Source organism: Carassius carassius, chromosome 16 (assembly GCF_963082965.1).
Source record: "Carassius carassius chromosome 16, fCarCar2.1, whole genome shotgun sequence".
NCBI classification, from domain to species: domain Eukaryota; kingdom Metazoa; phylum Chordata; class Actinopteri; order Cypriniformes; family Cyprinidae; genus Carassius; species Carassius carassius.
This window is the reverse complement of record NC_081770.1, coordinates 4,566,552-4,584,173: the sequence shown is the minus strand read 5'-3', so window position 1 is coordinate 4,584,173 and position 17,622 is coordinate 4,566,552. Positions and strand designations below refer to the sequence as shown.

General features: G+C 39.5%; 1 protein-coding gene, 9 non-coding genes and 1 pseudogene across 12 annotated transcripts in view; 10 read left to right on the top strand and 1 right to left on the bottom strand.

Annotated features, from left to right (window-relative positions):
* LOC132159474 (ceramide synthase 2-like) overlaps positions 1-17,622 on the bottom strand; it is a 32,472-nt gene that overhangs the window by 9,549 nt on the left and 5,301 nt on the right. Inside the window, exons 6-12 of one of the 3 annotated variants that reach the window (XM_059568995.1) lie at positions 17,550-17,600; positions 17,333-17,425; positions 17,122-17,250; positions 16,064-16,170; positions 15,772-15,928; positions 15,625-15,703; positions 14,381-15,049 (exon numbers count right to left, since the gene is read on the bottom strand). In XM_059568995.1, the coding sequence (XP_059424978.1) occupies positions 14,946-15,049; positions 15,625-15,703; positions 15,772-15,928; positions 16,064-16,170; positions 17,122-17,250; positions 17,333-17,425; positions 17,550-17,600 (720 nt within the window). In that variant the 3' untranslated portion in view covers positions 14,381-14,945. Of the gene's footprint in view, positions 1-14,380; positions 15,050-15,485; positions 15,704-15,771; positions 15,929-16,063; positions 16,171-17,121; positions 17,251-17,332; positions 17,426-17,549; positions 17,601-17,622 lie in introns of those variants that run through there. The other 2 variants (XM_059568996.1, XM_059568994.1) reach the window with 2 other exon arrangements.
* trnad-guc (transfer RNA aspartic acid (anticodon GUC)) lies at positions 646-717 on the top strand. Its single transcript has one exon. It is a non-coding gene; the product is annotated as a tRNA-Asp (tRNA).
* trnad-guc (transfer RNA aspartic acid (anticodon GUC)) lies at positions 1,803-1,874 on the top strand. Its single transcript has one exon. It is a non-coding gene; the product is annotated as a tRNA-Asp (tRNA).
* On the top strand, positions 2,723-2,794 carry trnad-guc (transfer RNA aspartic acid (anticodon GUC)). The gene has a single exon. It is a non-coding gene; the product is annotated as a tRNA-Asp (tRNA).
* Positions 4,317-4,388, top strand: trnad-guc (transfer RNA aspartic acid (anticodon GUC)). Its single transcript has one exon. It is a non-coding gene; the product is annotated as a tRNA-Asp (tRNA).
* trnad-guc (transfer RNA aspartic acid (anticodon GUC)) lies at positions 5,238-5,309 on the top strand. Its single transcript has one exon. It is a non-coding gene; the product is annotated as a tRNA-Asp (tRNA).
* trnad-guc (transfer RNA aspartic acid (anticodon GUC)) lies at positions 8,359-8,430 on the top strand. The gene has a single exon. It is a non-coding gene; the product is annotated as a tRNA-Asp (tRNA).
* Positions 9,279-9,350, top strand: trnad-guc (transfer RNA aspartic acid (anticodon GUC)). Its single transcript has one exon. It is a non-coding gene; the product is annotated as a tRNA-Asp (tRNA).
* Positions 10,683-10,754, top strand: trnad-guc (transfer RNA aspartic acid (anticodon GUC)). Its single transcript has one exon. It is a non-coding gene; the product is annotated as a tRNA-Asp (tRNA).
* Positions 12,089-12,160, top strand: trnad-guc (transfer RNA aspartic acid (anticodon GUC)). The gene has a single exon. It is a non-coding gene; the product is annotated as a tRNA-Asp (tRNA).
* On the top strand, positions 13,245-14,152 carry LOC132159046 (kelch-like protein 12; annotated as a pseudogene).

Below are 17,622 nucleotides of genomic sequence, written 5' to 3'. Positions count from 1 at the left end.
GTTAAATGCCATTGTTTTCCCACCCTTTTGCAGAAGTGTTGTAGGTTTAATGTCTTTTAAAAGCATTTAAAGGTACATTTTTGAGTATATCTCAGAACAAAAAGTACATTTATCTTGAAATATTGTTCTATGGGTTGAGCGTTGCAAGTAACAAGGAAACAAGCATGATTTTGTGCCTGTGGCCCACCACGTTTTTGACAATCGATGTCAGGTAGAGGAAAATCCAGTATATAAGATCAGTACATAAGATTCAGTATTATCACCAGCTTTTGTGTTGCTCAACAGCTAATTACCCTCCCCCATCCCCAACTCCTCCTCTATCAGTCAGGATTCAGCTCACTGATCCTCCTTTGAATCAGAAGGCTAATTTCCAAAAGTATACATTAAATGATTGATCTTTTATGATATCTGCAGTACATTCATGTTTCAGGGGGGTTATTGCTGCTCTCCCTTAGTTTAGGAGGATCAGTTTTCTGTCCTTATAACTTCTGACATAGTGCTCCAGATGGAGGGATTTTTTGGCTGTGGTGGTCAGTAGAACACCAGGAAGCATGTTTAGGTTTAAGGACCATAGACCACAGCACTGGAACAATTTTCGGTCAATATAAGTATATATTGCCATCTACTGGCCATGTCTCCAGCTCTTCCTCGTTAGTATAGTGGTCAGTATCCCCGCCTGTCACGCGGGAGACCGGGGTTCAATTCCCCGACGGGGAGAATAGCAATCTTTTGACAACCCATTTCATTTTTAATGGGTGTCAGACATTTTTGTTATCAAGCAGGAAGTAGGTACCTCTGTCAGGACAACTAAAGTCAAAGATGACTGAAAACTAGCATAGAGTTTTGGATTGGTAGGATTGCTCTGTTCTGGGAAAGAACTCCCTGCACATCCACGCAGACTAGCATGAATAAGAACAGGGAGAGCAGCAATAACCCCCAGGACAGAACCAACATAAATGTACTGCAGATATCATAAAAGATCAATAATTTTATGTAACAATCTAGAAATTAGCCTTCTGATTCAAAGGAGGATCAGAGAGCTGAATCCTGACTGATAGAGGAGGAGTTGGGGATGGGGGAGGGTAATTAGCTGTTGAGCAACACAAAAGCTGGTGATAGTGCTGAATCTTATATAGTGATATTATATACTGAATGTATATAATGCACCTCATGTACCCTACATATAGGTTAGACCAGTGCTTCCCAAACCTGTCCCGAAGGACCCCCTGCCCTGCACATTTTGTATGTCTCCCTAATAAGACACACCCAATTTAGTTCTTGCAGTCTCTACTAACGAGCTAATGAGTGGAATCAGGTGTGTTAGATAAGGGAGACTTACAAAAGGTGCAGGGCAGGGGGCCTCCAGGACAGGTTCGGGAAGCACCGTTTAGACATGCTCAGTTGTCCAACATCTACCCCTTGTGGTTTGTTGTGGTATTGACTTGGACAAAACAAGAATTTGGACCAGAGCTTAGAAACTGATAAAGATTTAGTTGAGGAGGATAAGGTTTCTGTCCTTATCACTCCTGACATAGTGCTCCAGATGGAGGGATTTTTTGGCGGTGGTGATCAGCAGAACACCAGATGGATGGATAGCATTTTTTTTTTTTGTGAACCGTGAGCGTTTGGCCCAGCTGAGCCCCTACTTTCGAGCCTTTTTTTTTTGGCTGTGGTCAGCAGTACACCAGGAAGCATGTTGAGATTAAGGACCATAGACCACAGCACTGAAAAATAAATTGTCATTGTTATGTACACTCAGGTGTAAGTATATATTGCCATCTACTGGCCATGTCTCCAGCTCTTCCTCGTTAGTATAGTGGTCAGTATCCCCGCCTGTCACGCGGGAGACCGGGGTTCAATTCCCCGACGGGGAGAATAGCAATCTTTTGACAACCCATTTCATTTTTAATGGGTGTCAGACATTTTTGTTATCAAGCAGGAAGTAGGTACCTCTGTCAGAACAACTAAAGTCAAATATGACTGAAAACTAGCATAGAGTTTTGGATTGGTAGGATTGCTCTGTTCTGGGAAAGAACTCCCTGCACATCCACGCAGACTAGCATGAATAAGAACAGGGAGAGCAGCAATAACCCCCAGGACAGAACCAACATAAATGTACTGCAGATATCATAAAAGATCAATAATTTCATGTAACAATCTAGAAATTAGCCTTCTGATTCAAAGGAGGATCAGAGAGCTGAATCCTGACTGATAGAGGAGGAGTTGGGGATGGGGGAGGGTAATTAGCTGTTGAGCAACACAAAAGCTGGTGATAGTGCTGAGTCTTATATAGTGATATTATATACTAGATGTATATAATGCACCTAATGTACCCTACATATGGCATGCTCAGCTTTCCAACATCTACCCCTTGTGGTTTGTTGTGGTATTGACTTGGACAAAACAAGAATTTGGACCAGAGCTTAGAAACTAAGAAAGATTTAGTTGAGGAGGATCATTTTTTGTCCTTATTACTCCTGACATAGTGCTTCAGATGGATTGATAGCATTTTTCTTTTTTATTTGTGTGTGTGAACCGTGAGCGTTTGGCCCAGCTGAGCCCCTACTTTCGAGCCTTTTTTTTTTGGCTGTGGTCAGCAGTACACCAGGAAGCATGTTGAGATCAAGGACCATAGACCACAGCACTGAAAAAAAAATTGTCATTGTTATGTACACTCAGGTGTAAGTATATATTGCCATCTACTGGCCATGTCTCCAGCTCTTCCTCGTTAGTATAGTGGTCAGTATCCCCGCCTGTCACGCGGGAGACCGGGGTTCAATTCCCCGACGGGGAGAATAGCAATCTTTTGACAACCCATTTCATTTTTAATGGGTGTCAGACATTTTTGTTATCAAGCAGGAAGTAGGTACCTCTGTCAGGACAACTAAAGTCAAAGATGACTGAAAACTAGCATAGAGTTTTGGATTGGTAGTATTGTTCTGTTCTGGGAAAGAACTCCCTGCACATCCACGCAGACTAGCATGAATAAGAACACGGAGAGCAGCAATAACCCCCAGAACAGAACCAACATAAATGTACTGCAGATATCATAAAAGATCAATAATTTCATGTAACAATCTAGAAATTAGCCTTCTGATTCAAAGGAGGATCAGAGAGCTGAATCCTGACTGATAGAAGAGGAGTTGGGGATGGGGGAGGGTAATTAACTGTTGAGCAACACAAAAGCTGGTGATAGTGCTGAGTCTTATATAGTGATATTATATATTTGTACTGTCATAGGTGTTGAATCCCTATAGGTAGATGTGGATCAGCTGATGTGAACTTAACTAACGTGACCTGCCAGAACTAACTCTAAGCTTGATTTATGGCCTGAGCTTAAGAACAGAGAAAGATTAATTAAGGGGTTAGGTGAAGAATCAGGAATTTCCTCCACCTGACATTGATGCCAGAAAAGAGGTGGGCCACAAAAATCATGCTTGTTTCCTTGTTAGTTACAACACTCAAGCCATAGAACAATATTTCAAGATAAATGAACTTTTTGTTCTGAGATATACTCAAAACTTAAACTGTAATGCTTCAAAAAAGACAATAAACCTACAACACTTTGGCAAAAGGGTGGGAAGGCAACGGAATTTAACCTTAATCCTTTGCAATATGAAGAGCCAATCAGAACTGTTTACACTGTTATAGTGTATTTATACTGAAAATCAAACATTAGAACTTCAGATTTCATTATAGGACAAGATCATACCACACGATTCTCAAAAGCAGTAAAACTCCCAAAGTAATATACCCTACAGGTTAGACATGTCCAGTTGCCCAACATCTACCCCTTGTGGTACTGACTTGGACAAAACAAGAATTTGGACCAGAGCTTAGAAACTTATAAAGATTTAGTTGAGGAGGATCAGGTTTCTGTACTTATTACTTCTGACGTAGTGCTCCAGATGGAGGGATAGTAAGTGCTAGAGAGAAAAAAGTGCACAAAAAAACTTTTGTGAATATTTACGGCAGTATCTTTTAAGAATTGTTGAGTTGTATTTGGCATTAGTGTAAACATCAGGACTTGTGTATGTGTATGTATGCAAGTTTTGTCAAGTCAGTACCACAACAAAACACAATCACAATCAAATCACAATCAAAACACATCATTTTTTGTGAACCGTGAGCGTTTGGCCCAGCTGAGTCTCTACTTTGGAGCCTTTTTTTGTTTTGTTTGCGGTGGTCAGCAGAACACCAGGAAGCATACTGAGATTCAGGACCATAGACCACAGCACTGGAACAATTTTCAGTAAATGTTATGTACACTCAAGTGTAAGTATATATTGCCATCTACTGGCCATGTCTCCAGCTCTTCCTCGTTAGTATAGTGGTCAGTATCCCCGCCTGTCACGCGGGAGACCGGGGTTCAATTCCCCGACGGGGAGAATAGCAATCTTTTGAAAAACCCATTTCATTTTTAATGGGTGTCAGACATTTTTGTTATCAAGCAGGAAGTAGGTACCTCTGTCAGGACCACTAAAGTCAAAGATGACTGAAAACTAGCATAGAGTTTTGGATTGGTAGGATTGTTCTCTTCTGGGAAAGAACTCCCTGCACATCCACGCAGACTAGCATGGATAAGAACAGGGAGAGCAGCAATAACCCCCAGAACAGAACCAACATAAATGTACTGCAGATATCATAAAAGATCAATAATTTTATGTAACAATCTAGAAATTAGCCTTCTGATTCAAAGGAGGATCAGAGAGCTGAATCCTGACTGATAGAGGAGGAGTTGGGGATGGGGGAGGGTAATTAGCTGTTGAGCAACACAAAAGCTGGTGATAGTGCTGAGTCTTATATAGTGATATTATATACTAGATGTATATAATGCACCTAATGTACCCTACATATGGCATGCTCAGCTTTCCAACATCTACCCCTTGTGGTTTGTTGTGGTATTGACTTGGACAAAACAAGAATTTGGACCAGAGCTTAGAAACTGATAAAGATTTAGTTGAGGAGGATCATTTTTTGTCCTTATTACTCCTGACATAGTGCTCCAGATGGATTGATAGCATTTTTCTTTTTTGTGTGTGTGTGTGAACCGTGAGCGTTTGGCCCAGCTGAGCCCCTACTTTCGAGCCTTTTTTTTTTGGCTGTGGTCAGCAGTACACCAGGAAGCATGTTGAGATTAAGGACCATAGACCACAGCACTGAAAAAAAAATTGTCATTGTTATGTACACTCAGGTGTAAGTATATATTGCCATCTACTGGCCATGTCTCCAGCTCTTCCTCGTTAGTATAGTGGTCAGTATCCCCGCCTGTCACGCGGGAGACCGGGGTTCAATTCCCCGACGGGGAGAATAGCAATCTTTTGACAACCCATTTCATTTTTAATGGGTGTCAGACCTTTTTTGTTATCAAGCTAGAAGTAGGTACCTCTGTCAGGACAACTAAAGTCAAAGATTACTGAAAACTAGCATAGAGTTTTGGATTGGTAGGATTGTTCTCTTCTGGGAAAGAACTCCCTGCACATCCACGCAGACTAGCATGGATAAGAACAGGGAGAGCAGCAATAACCCCCAGAACAGAACCAACATAAATGTACTGCAGATATCATAAAAGATCAATAATTTCATGTAACAATCTAGAAATTAGCCTTCTGATTCAAAGGAGGATCAGAGAGCTGAATCCTGACTGATAGAGGAGGAGTTGGGGATGGGGGAGGGTAATTAGCTGTTGAGCAACACAAAAGCTGGTGATAGTGCTGAATCTTATATAGTGATATTATATACTGAATGTATATAATGTACCTAATGTACCCTAAATATTAGGGGTGTAATAATTCATTCATTTTCTCGATGCATGGATTACAAATCCTGCCAATGCATATGCATCGATCTTGAAACATGGATTTTTGAATCGTGAATCGTTTGTTTTGGTCAATAATCGATTTTATATTAAAAAATCGAATGAATCGCGATTTTATAATGAATATACGATGGATAATTTAAAATAAATAAATATAAATCTTAAATTAGTTGCGTCTGCGACGTAAAGTGCGCCCTCACTACAGTGGCGCAGTGGATTACGTCACTAATCTTCAATTCGCGCCTGTTTGTTGTCATTCAAATAAACGCAGCAGTGCACAATGGAGGGTAACGAAGAAGGAGAAATTTGCAAGGCACCAGCCAACATGAGATCAAAGGTTTGGGATTACTTCGGCTTTCACAAAGTAAATGGAAAGATTGACAAGTCCGTTGCAGTTTGCAGACATTGTAAATCTGAGTTAAAATACTTTGGAAATACAACGAACCTTAGCAACCATCTCCGCAGACGTCATGCCATTAATATAGAAATACCTGCACCTAAAGCAGCTGCTAGTATTTCAGGGTCAGACGTGAGAAGTGCTACTCCTAACCTATTTGGTCAACTTCAGAGTCTTCCCGAAAACACCCATCATGCTAAAGCAATAACTGCATCTATTGCAAGATTTATTTGCAAGGAAATGCGCCCCATAGCATGGGGGAAAACACTGGTTTACGAGAAATGATAAACACTTTAGAACCAAGATTGGACCCCCGCTTCAAAGGGCTACCCTTTCTAGAAAACGAAGAAAGAGAATTTGTCTTCACCAAACTTACTGTTGATGCCACAAACAGTGTATGTTTGCAACTTCCCTTATTTTCATGAACCAAATGCTGGCTAATTAACTAGACTGTATTAAGGATTATAAGTTGTAATATGATGGTCCAAAATAGTACTTGGCTTGTTTTAGTGAAATTATTGACTTGACTGGTGTTCGTATTTATATTTCATTTTGTTAAAGATTCAAGTGGAACAGCAGGAGGATGCAGTTGAAGAGAAACCACCAGACACAGATTACTTATTATTAACAAGTTATTAAAATAAATACCTTCTTCAGCTGTTTAAATTTAAAGGGTAGGCATACTGTAGCATAAAATTTTGGGATGCATTTGTAATTCAAAATGTATTTAAGGACAAGAAATGAGATGCAAACAAACAACTTTTTCATTATGTGTTTCCATCAATCTAATTAATTTTATTTTTCAGATGAGATGCGTCCTGCAAAAAAATTGAAAGCTATTCGGCAACATCTTTCAGCAGGTGCCAGAGACCTGTCCACTATCAAGGTCCGCTAGCATGGTCAGCTGAGACGAGGTACTCAAATACAGATCCATGGTTCCTCTGCCACTGTCTGAAAATGCACTGGACTGGTGGAAGTCCCATGAGACAGAACTACCAATCCTTGCAAATCTGGCAAGAAGTTGTCTTTGCATTCCTGCTACCAGTGTGGCCTCAGAGAGAGTTTTCAGCACCGCAGGAGACATAGTGTCTTCTCAGAGAAGCAGTTTACGGCCAGATTGTGTTGATCAATTAATATTTTTGAAAAAAAATCTCAAGTAGATGGGGTTAGAGAAAAGCAAGTCATATCATAGCCATGTGTTTGTTCATATCTGTCTTACTACACTCACCACCATGTTTTAATCACACTCTGTGTGGTTTTACTGCCCGTTGGACTTGGCCTGTTGCATTTCTGCACTTTGCTGTATTTACACACTTTCTTTGCTGTATTTCCTAAATGTTCAGGAAATGTGTGCAATGTTAACAATAAAAGCACTCATGGTGCATTGAATATGTAGAAGTAGTTTTATTTTTCTTGGTTTACTTGCCTTAATGTATTTTTGAGTCCTAAGAAGTTAAGCTATTGAACTGAAGTTCTGAATCAAGTTATTAAATCTATTGAATGGTCATGAATTTCCCAAAAAAATATTTTATTTGCTCAGATACAGATGTATACTAAAATTTACAGAATAGAATCGTTAATAATCGAATCGAATCAAATTTCATTGTTAATCGAATCGAATTGAATCGTTCTGATTTGCAAAAATCGTTTTTGAATCGAATCAAAAAACTCTGAATCGTGAATCGAATCGATTCGCTGTCTACCCAAAGATTCACAGCCCTACTACATATAGGTTAGACATGCTCAGTTGTCCAACATCTACCCCTTGTGGTTTGTTGTGGTATTGACTTGGACAAAACAAGAATTTGGACCAGAGCTTAGAAACTGATAAAGATTTAGTTGAGGAGGATCAGGTTTCTGTCCTTATCACTCCTGACATAGTGCTCCAGATGGAGGGATTTTTTGGGGTTGGGTTTAGCAGAACACCAGATGGATGGATAGCATTTTTTTTTTGTGAACCGTGAGCGTTTGGCCCAGCTGAGCCCCTACTTTCGAGCCTTTTTTTTTGGCTGTGGTCAGCAGTACACCAGGAAGCATGTTGAGATTAAGGACCATAGACCACAGCACTGAAAAAAAATTGTCATTGTTATGTACACTCAGGTGTAAGTATATATTGCCATCTACTGGCCATGTCTCCAGCTCTTCCTCGTTAGTATAGTGGTCAGTATCCCCGCCTGTCACGCGGGAGACCGGGGTTCAATTCCCCGACGGGGAGAATAGCAATCTTTTGACAACCCATTTCATTTTTAATGGGTGTCAGACATTTTTGTTATCAAGCAGGAAGTAGGTACCTCTGTCAGGACAACTAAAGTCAAAGATGACTGAAAACTAGCATAGAGTTTTGGATTGGTAGGATTGTTCTGTTCTGGGAAAGAACTCCCTGCACATCCACGCAGACTAGCATGAATAAGAACAGGGAGAGCAGCAATAACCCCCAGAACAGAACCAACATAAATGTACTGCAGATATCATAAAAGATCAATAATTTCATGTAACAATCTAGAAATTAGCCTTCTGATTCAAAGGAGGATCAGAGAGCTGAATCCTGACTGATAGAGGAGGAGTTGGGGATGGGGGAGGGTAATTAGCTGTTGAGCAACACAAAAGCTGGTGATAGTGCTGAGTCTCATATACTGCTCTTATATACTAGATGTATATAATGCACCTAATGTACCCTACATATGGCATGCTCAGCTTTCCAAAATCTACCCCTTGTGGTTTGTTGTGGTATTGACTTGGACAAAACAAGAATTTGGACCAGAGCTTAGAAACTCAGAAAGATTTAGTTGAGGAGGATCATTTTTTGTCCTTATTACTCCTGACATAGTGCTCCAGATGGATGGATAGCATTTTTTGTGTGTGTGTGTGTGTGTGAACCGTGAGCGTTTGGCCCAGCTGAGCCCCTACTTTCGAGCCTTTTTTTTTTGGCTGTGGTCAGCAGTACACCAGGAAGCATGTTGAGATCAAGGACCATAGACCACAGCACTGAAAAAAAAATTGTCATTGTTATGTACACTCAGGTGTAAGTATATATTGCCATCTACTGGCCATGTCTCCAGCTCTTCCTCGTTAGTATAGTGGTCAGTATCCCCGCCTGTCACGCGGGAGACCGGGGTTCAATTCCCCGACGGGGAGAATAGCAATCTTTTGACAACCCATTTCATTTTTAATGGGTTTCAGACATTTTTGTTATCAAGCAGGAAGTAGGTACCTCTGTCAGGACCACTAAAGTCAAAGATGACTGAAAACTAGCATAGAGTTTTGGATTGGTAGTATTGTTCTGTTCTGGGAAAGAACTCCCTGCACATCCACGCAGACTAGCATGGATAAGAACACGGAGAGCAGCAATAACCCCCCAGAACAGAACCAACATAAATGTACTGCAGATATCATAAAAGATCAATAATTTCATGTAACAATCTAGAAATTAGCCTTCTGATTCAAAGGAGGATCAGAGAGCTGAATCTTGACTGATAGAAGAGGAGTTGGGGATGGGGGAGGGTAATTAGCTGTTGAGCAACACAAAAGCTGGTGATAGTGCTGAGTTTTATATAGTGATATTATATATTGGTACTGTGATAGGTGTTGCATCCCTATAGGTAGATGTGGATCAGCTGATGTGAACTTAACTAACGTGACCTGCCAGAACTAACTCTAAGCTTGATTTATGGCCTGAACTTAAGAACAGAGAAAGATTAATTAAGGGTTAGGTGAAGAATCAGGAATTTCCTCCACCTGACATAGATGCCAGAAAAGAGGTGGGCCACAAAAATCATGCTTGTTTCCTTGTTAGTTACAACACTCAAGCCATAGAACAATATTTCAAGATAAATGAACTTTTTGTTCTGAGATATACTCAAAACTTAAACTGTAATGCTTCAAAAAAGACAATAAACCTACAACACTTTGGCAAAAGGGTGGGAAGGCAACGGAATTTAACCATAATCCTTTGCAATATGAACAGCCAATCAGAACTGTTTACACTGTTATAGTGTATTTATACTGAAAATCAAACATTAGAACTTCAGATTTCATTATAGGACAAGATCATACCACACGATTCTCAAAAGCAGTAAAACTCCCAAAGTAATATACCCTACAGGTTAGACATGTCCAGTTGCCCAACATCTACCCCTTGTGGTACTGACTTGGACAAAACAAGAATTTGGACCAGAGCTTAGGAACTGATAAAGATTTAGTTGAGGAGGATCAGGTTTCTGTACTTATTACTTCTGACGTAGTGCTCCAGATGGAGGGATAGTATCTTTTGTGAACCGTGAGCATTTGGCCCAGCTGAGTCTCTACTTTGGAGCCTTTTTTTGTTTTGTTTGCGGTGGTCAGCAGAACACCAGGAAGCATACTGAGATTCAGGACCATAGACCACAGCACTGGAACAATTTTCAGTAAATGTTATGTACACTCAAGTGTAAATATATATTGCCATCTACTGGCCATGTCTCCAGCTCTTCCTCGTTAGTATAGTGGTCAGTATCCCCGCCTGTCACGCGGGAGACCGGGGTTCAATTCCCCGACGGGGAGAATAGCAATCTTTTGGAAAAACCCATTTCATTTTTAATGGGTGTCAGACTTTTTTGTTATCAAGCTAGAAGTAGGTACCTCTGTCAGGACCACTAAAGTCAAAGATGACTGAAAACTAGCATAGAGTTTTGGATTGGTAGTATTGTTCTGTTCTGGGAAAGAACTCCCTGCACATCCACGCAGACTAGCATGAATAAGAACACGGAGAGCAGCAATAACCCCCCAGAACAGAACCAACATAAATGTACTGCAGATATCATAAAAGATCAATAATTTCATGTAACAATCTAGAAATTAGCCTTCTGATTCAAAGGAGGATCAGAGAGCTGAATCCTGACTGATAGAAGAGGAATTGGGGATGGGGGAGGGTAATTAGCTGTTGAGCAACACAAAAGCTGGTGATAGTCCTGAGTCTTATATAGTGATATTATATATTGGTACTGTGATAGGTGTTGCATCCCTATAGGTAGATGTGGATCAGCTGATGTGAACTTAACTAACGTGACCTGCCAGAACTAACTCTAAGCTTGATTTATGGCCTGAGCTTAAGAACAGAGAAAGATTAATTAAGGGTTAGGTGAAGAATCAGGAATTTCCTCCACCTGACATTGATGCCAGAAAAGAGGTGGGCCACAAAAATCATGCTTGTTTCCTTGTTAGTTACAACACTCAAGCCATAGAACAATATTTCAAGATAAATGAACTTTTTGTTCTGAGATATACTCAAAACTTAAACTGTATTGCTTCAAAAAAGACAATAAACCTACAACACTTTGGCAAAAGGGTGGGAAGGCAACGGAATTTAACCATAATCCTTTGCAATATGAACAGCCAATCAGAACTGTTTACACTGTTATAGTGTATTTATACTGAAAATCAAACATTAGAACTTCAGATTTCATTATAGGACAAGATCATACCACACGATTCTCAAAAGCAGTAAAACTCCCAAAGTAATATACCCTACAGGTTAGACATGTCCAGTTGCCCAACATCTACCCCTTGTGGTACTGACTTGGACAAAACAAGAATTTGGACCAGAGCTTAGAAACTGATAAAGATTTAGTTGAGGAGGATCAGGTTTCTGTACTTATTACTTCTGACGTAGTGCTCCAGATGGAGGGATAGTATCTTTTGTGAACCGTGAGCATTTGGCCCAGCTGAGTCTCTACTTTGGAGCCTTTTTTTGTTTTGTTTGCGGTGGTCAGCAGAACACCAGGAAGCATACTGAGATTCAGGACCATAGACCACAGCACTGGAACAATTTTCAGTAAATGTTATGTACACTCAAGTGTAAGTATATATTGCCATCTACTGGCCATGTCTCCAGCTCTTCCTCGTTAGTATAGTGGTCAGTATCCCCGCCTGTCACGCGGGAGACCGGGGTTCAATTCCCCGACGGGGAGAATAGCAATCTTTTGGAAAAACCCATTTCATTTTTAATGGGTGTCAGACTTTTTTGTTATCAAGCTAGAAGTAGGTACCTCTGTCAGGACCACTAAAGTCAAAGATGACTGAAAACTAGCATAGAGTTTTGGATTGGTAGTATTGTTCTGTTCTGGGAAAGAACTCCCTGCACATCCATGCAGACTAGCATGGATAAGAACACGGAGAGCAGCAATAACCCCCCAGAACAGAACCAACATAAATGTACTGCAGATATCATAAAAGATCAATAATTTAATGTAACAATCTAGAAATAAGCCTTCTGATTCAAAGGAGGATCAGAGAGCTGAATCCTGACTGATAGAGGAGGAGTTGGGGATGGGGGAGGGTAATTAGCTGTTGAGCAACACAAAAGCTGGTGATAGTGCTGAGTCTTATATAGTGATATTATATATTGGTACTGTGATAGGTGTTGCATCCCTATAGGTAGATGTGGATCAGCTGATGTGAACTTAACTAACGTGACCTGCCAGAACTAACTCTAAGCTTGATTTATGGCCCGAGCTTAAGAACAGAGCAAGATTAAGTGAGGGTTAAGTGAAGAATCAGGAATTTCCTCCACCTGACATAGATGCCACAAAAGAGGTGGGCCACAAAAATCATGCTTGTTTCCTTGTTAGTTACAACACTCAAGCCATAGAACAATATTTCAAGATATATTTCACAATTCTCAAAAGCAGTAAACTCCCAAAGTAATATACCCGACATATAGGTTAGACATGTCCAGTTGCCCAACATCTACCCCTTGTGTTTTGTTGTGGTACTGACTTGACAAAACTTGCATACATACACATACACAAGTCCTGATGTTTAGACTAATGCCAAATACAACTCAACAATTCTTAAAAGATAATGCCGTAAATATTCACAAAAGTTTTTTGTGCACTTTTTTCTCTCTAGCACTTAAACCAAGATAATATAGCCCTTGTTTTTATTTGCTTGCTGACCCCATTCCCATGGAGAGATAGTGACAGGTTAGAGCAAGGATATAACTTGTCACATGACACAGTTCAGCAGAAAAGTGAGAGTTGGGAGTGCACAGTCATGGCTTGTGCAAAGCAAGATATAGGTACTTTTGATCAGAGCTTAGGAACCAAGAAAGATTAAGTTGAGGAAGATCAGGATGCCATCAATGTCGCTCCTGACACAGTGCAAGTGGAAATGGAGCTGTTCTTTGTGAACCGTGGGCAAATGGCTCATCTAAGTTCTTAATTCTGAGCCTTGATTTTTGTCGGTGGTTAGTTTCACACACTAATGGAGTTTACAAAGAACTTGAAGCTTCACTTAGACTGCAAGAATGTCCTTGACATTCTGGAGGCCGCAGACTTCCTCCAGTTGGATAGGGCTCGGCTACTCTGCTGCAAGTTCTTGGAAAGACAATTGTATCTTAATAACTGCTTGAGAATGAAGCCTATGCTCGGCAGCTCAGCTGTCTGGACCTCTATGCAGAAGCAAGGGATGCAGCCTTAACACACCTACCTGCCTTAGCTCCCAAGCAAGACTTTATGTTCCATCTGAAGGAAAGCATGGCTGACCTCCTTGCTAGTGACAACTTAAGCATTCCCAAGGAAGGCTTGGCTCTTGATGTGGCCCTTGGCTGGGCAACATTTCACCCAAGTTGGGAAGAGGACTACATGGAACTGGTGGGTCTGGTTAGGCCCGATTGCTTAAGTTTACCCTACATTACTGATCTTCTGACCAAGATAAACAGTTCAAACCCACATGCTAAGCTCATTTGTAGACTGGACAATAACGTGCCCAGCAGTTGGACTATGGGCAGGTCCATGCCTAGAACTCTCTCAAGAGAAACCCTGTTTGTTCTCGGTGGACCGTATGAGCAAGAAACACAGCTGCTGTATCGGTTTCACCCCTACAGTGGAAGGTGGCAATCCCATCCACCCCTGTGTCTCACACAGTCATCCATGGCTGCAGTAGGGAACAACCTCATCTGAGCCTATACATTTTAACCTTTCACAACTTGTTAGCATAAGGCGCTTTCACACTGGAGGAACCTCTTCATAGTTCCTAGAACTATTGGCAGAAGTACCGGCTTTTTGGTACTGTATGTTCACACCACAGGAACTAGTAACGTATTTGTTTAAGGAACTCTGTTTGTGGTAACTAAATTGGTTCCTACTTCAGAGTAGGGTCTAGAACAGTTCTATAGGAACTATCAGTGATGTAAGTGTACATTTTTATTGTTATTCAAAAGGTCACACAGAAAAATGTCAAATGAGAAGCAAGTATGCAACATTAACAGTATTTAAGATTATAAGAATATATCCCTCTTCTGTCATTGTCACAAGTAACATAACAGCTACAAAATGTTGCATTAACAAACTCAAAAACACGGTAAATCCCAATAATAAAACAAGAGGAAAATGCTTACAGATTTTTTTTAAAACAGTGAAAGACAGATGCACAGTTTTACAATGAAAGATCAGTTATGGCTACTGTGCAAATAAACTTTCTAGAACCATCTAGAACAACAAAAAGACTTTGCCTTTAGCCCTTGGAGCAGATTATATAAATCAAGGGGCCTACATAGACTTCCTCAGATTCAACTATTCCCTTTGACTTTTAAGACTTCGAGGCACATGCTCCAGTGAGAAATCATATGATTACTCATTTGGTAAGGCAATGCTCAACCAAAGTGCCATCTAACAAAACACAACAAACTCCAGTAGTTTCTTGCGACAAATTCTTCCAGTGGCAGAATCACTAAGACAAGTGGACATTTCACCACTAGACTGCACCGCAAGTCTTTCCCAGTGGTCCACCACTACCAATTTTGAAAACAACAGCCACTGCAGAAAATTCACACATTTCCACACAACCTAGAAGAATACCTATACAAATACAAAAGTGCTTAAAAATAATGCATCTAAATGTTGTGGGTCTCTCTAGTCAGGAAAGCGGACTCGTTTCTTTTTTAAATATCACTGTTCCATAATGAACAGTTGCAGAATTAGTAAACTAATCAACAATTAAATACTTAAGATGTCTGTTTATGAACCATTTTAATGTGTGCAAACTTTTCAATCTGAGTTTAAGTGCTACTCAGTCAATGCACTATAATCAATTAGACTAACTTTAAACAAATTGATTCAAGTTGAACCTATATACTCCAATGGTAATGTAATAATACAAACTAGTAGTATTTTTAGTTTTTGACGCAATCTACTAAGCGCTATGTTTTCAGGAAAACAAAACATCAGTGGTCTGAAATTACAGAAGGACCTTGACAATATAAGCCAAGAAATGTAGAGATGGTTTAACAAGCTTATATACATTAAATAGAATTACTACCTGGCTTTCGGCATTCTGCTATTCATTTTTTGCCTCTGATTCGTCAAATTGTTCAGAACACAGTTATTGGCCAACAACGCTAATTTAGAGTTAATGGCACCCTTTTTCTGCTCACAGCTTTGTTCTTCTTCTCCACCTTCATCTTCTTCTTCATCAGCCTCACTCTCTTCATCACTCCGTTCATCGCGTTCCACCTTAAAACACGTTTGTTAGGAAATTGAGGCATAACCTCATTTATAAACTTAACTCTTAAGATACTCACTTTGCCTAAAAAGAGAAATTTGTGAACCATTCGAAGAATCAGCCAAGCCCAGAAGATGTGCAGGACTTGAAGAACCAGCAACAGGCCGTTCAAGAAATAATAACCAGAGTACGGAGGAAAGACTTCCAACGAATCCACCACAGCTGTGTAGACGATTCTGGAAATAAACCAAAATACGGTTTATAAATCATAAGAAGATTTTAGCCATGTCAAAGTCTTATATTTTGAGAAGACCCATTCAAAATGATCTGAAATCAGCATTAAATGAAATTAAGTCTGATTAAGTTCTTACCTGCATGGGAAAACCACCAGACGAGTTAACAAGAATACAGCGGCGAAAACAACAAACAAGGCATCGCAGGTTTTTCTCCATCCAGCATAATTGAACATCTTAGCAGACTGCAAATCAAGCAAAAACAAAACATTAGTTATTTCTTTATATATCTTTATCATTTGTTAAAATAATACATCCATTATGTATTTTCTAGTATTTATTAACCCTTTAAGCAAAAAGAACATCTCCTAAAGGAAATACTCTCTGAATCCCGTTTTTCAGTATCGATATGTTAAAAAGTTCTGCAATGAACTCAAATTACCTTAGGTAGAGTTTGCGAATTAAAAAAGACAGCAAACATAACCATAAAATTGTTGCTATTAAAATTGTTATTAAAACTTTTTTTTTTATTAAAGGAATAATCAAAAATGTTTGTCCATGTTTTAGTTTTAACAATAATCCTCTGTTGTGCAGCACTCTGTTTGCCAAAATAAAAATTTTGTTTGATTAAATGATAAATTAAATTAAAAGTTTTATGCCTTCATTTACCAGAAATGTGTGTATTAAATAATTAATTTATTTGTTTATTAAAGCACAAATGTTTTTATAAAGATCATATTATCTGGAAAAAAAAGATTTCATAGTGCCCTATTAAAAAGTTTTTTTATAAAAAAAAAAATATATATATATATTAAAAAGTTTTTTTATTATTTACTTACTTAAACATGCTTATTGATTAATAATCCTTAATTGAACCATTAAAAGCTAATAAAAAAATAAACAAAATATCTTGGGGAAAATTAAATGCATTTCATGCTAGTAAAACTTTTAATACATTGTTCTTAAATTGTATAGGTTTCATCATTTTTCAGTTGATTAGACATGAGTTTTCGTGACAAAATTGTATTTTAATTTAACCATTAAAAGGGAGATTAAAGGATTAAAACAAGGAAAAACAGAAACGAAATGGACCCCATAAAAATTAACATGGAATTTGTGAAAAAATAAAACATTTAATTGAGCTCTAAATCCACGATGTCACAATGGAAGCTGACAGAGCGGCCAATCAGATTTACCTCCAACAGGAAGTCAGAAGAGTCGTGGACGAGCATCACCAGGGTTCCCACGCGCACGTAGTTCGCACAGTACGAGAACGCGATGAGAAAAATGGTGGCGATGTGGTGAATGATCTGCTCTTTGAAGTCCTACACAACCGAAACAAACATTTACCCACAATTCATCGATTTTAAGATCTTTCGATTTCGCACAAAATTTTAGGAAACTTACTTTGCGCTTTATGTCCACCGATACGCAGAGCAGAAGGGAGAGATAGAAGGACAACTCCACGATGTAATACCAATACTGAGCTTCTGCTACGACCTAAACACCAAATCACAAATAACACTGTTTGTGCTCACTAGTTCCTCCGATTTCTGCCTAATCTCAAGTTCCTGGGATTGTTCAGCAGGAAGTGAATGTGTGTGGAGAGCCGTTTGTTACGGACCTGTCTTGGGTATCCGCGCCAGCATTCCCGATGATCCCAAAACCACGGCATCTGAAAAACAACATTTGACAAA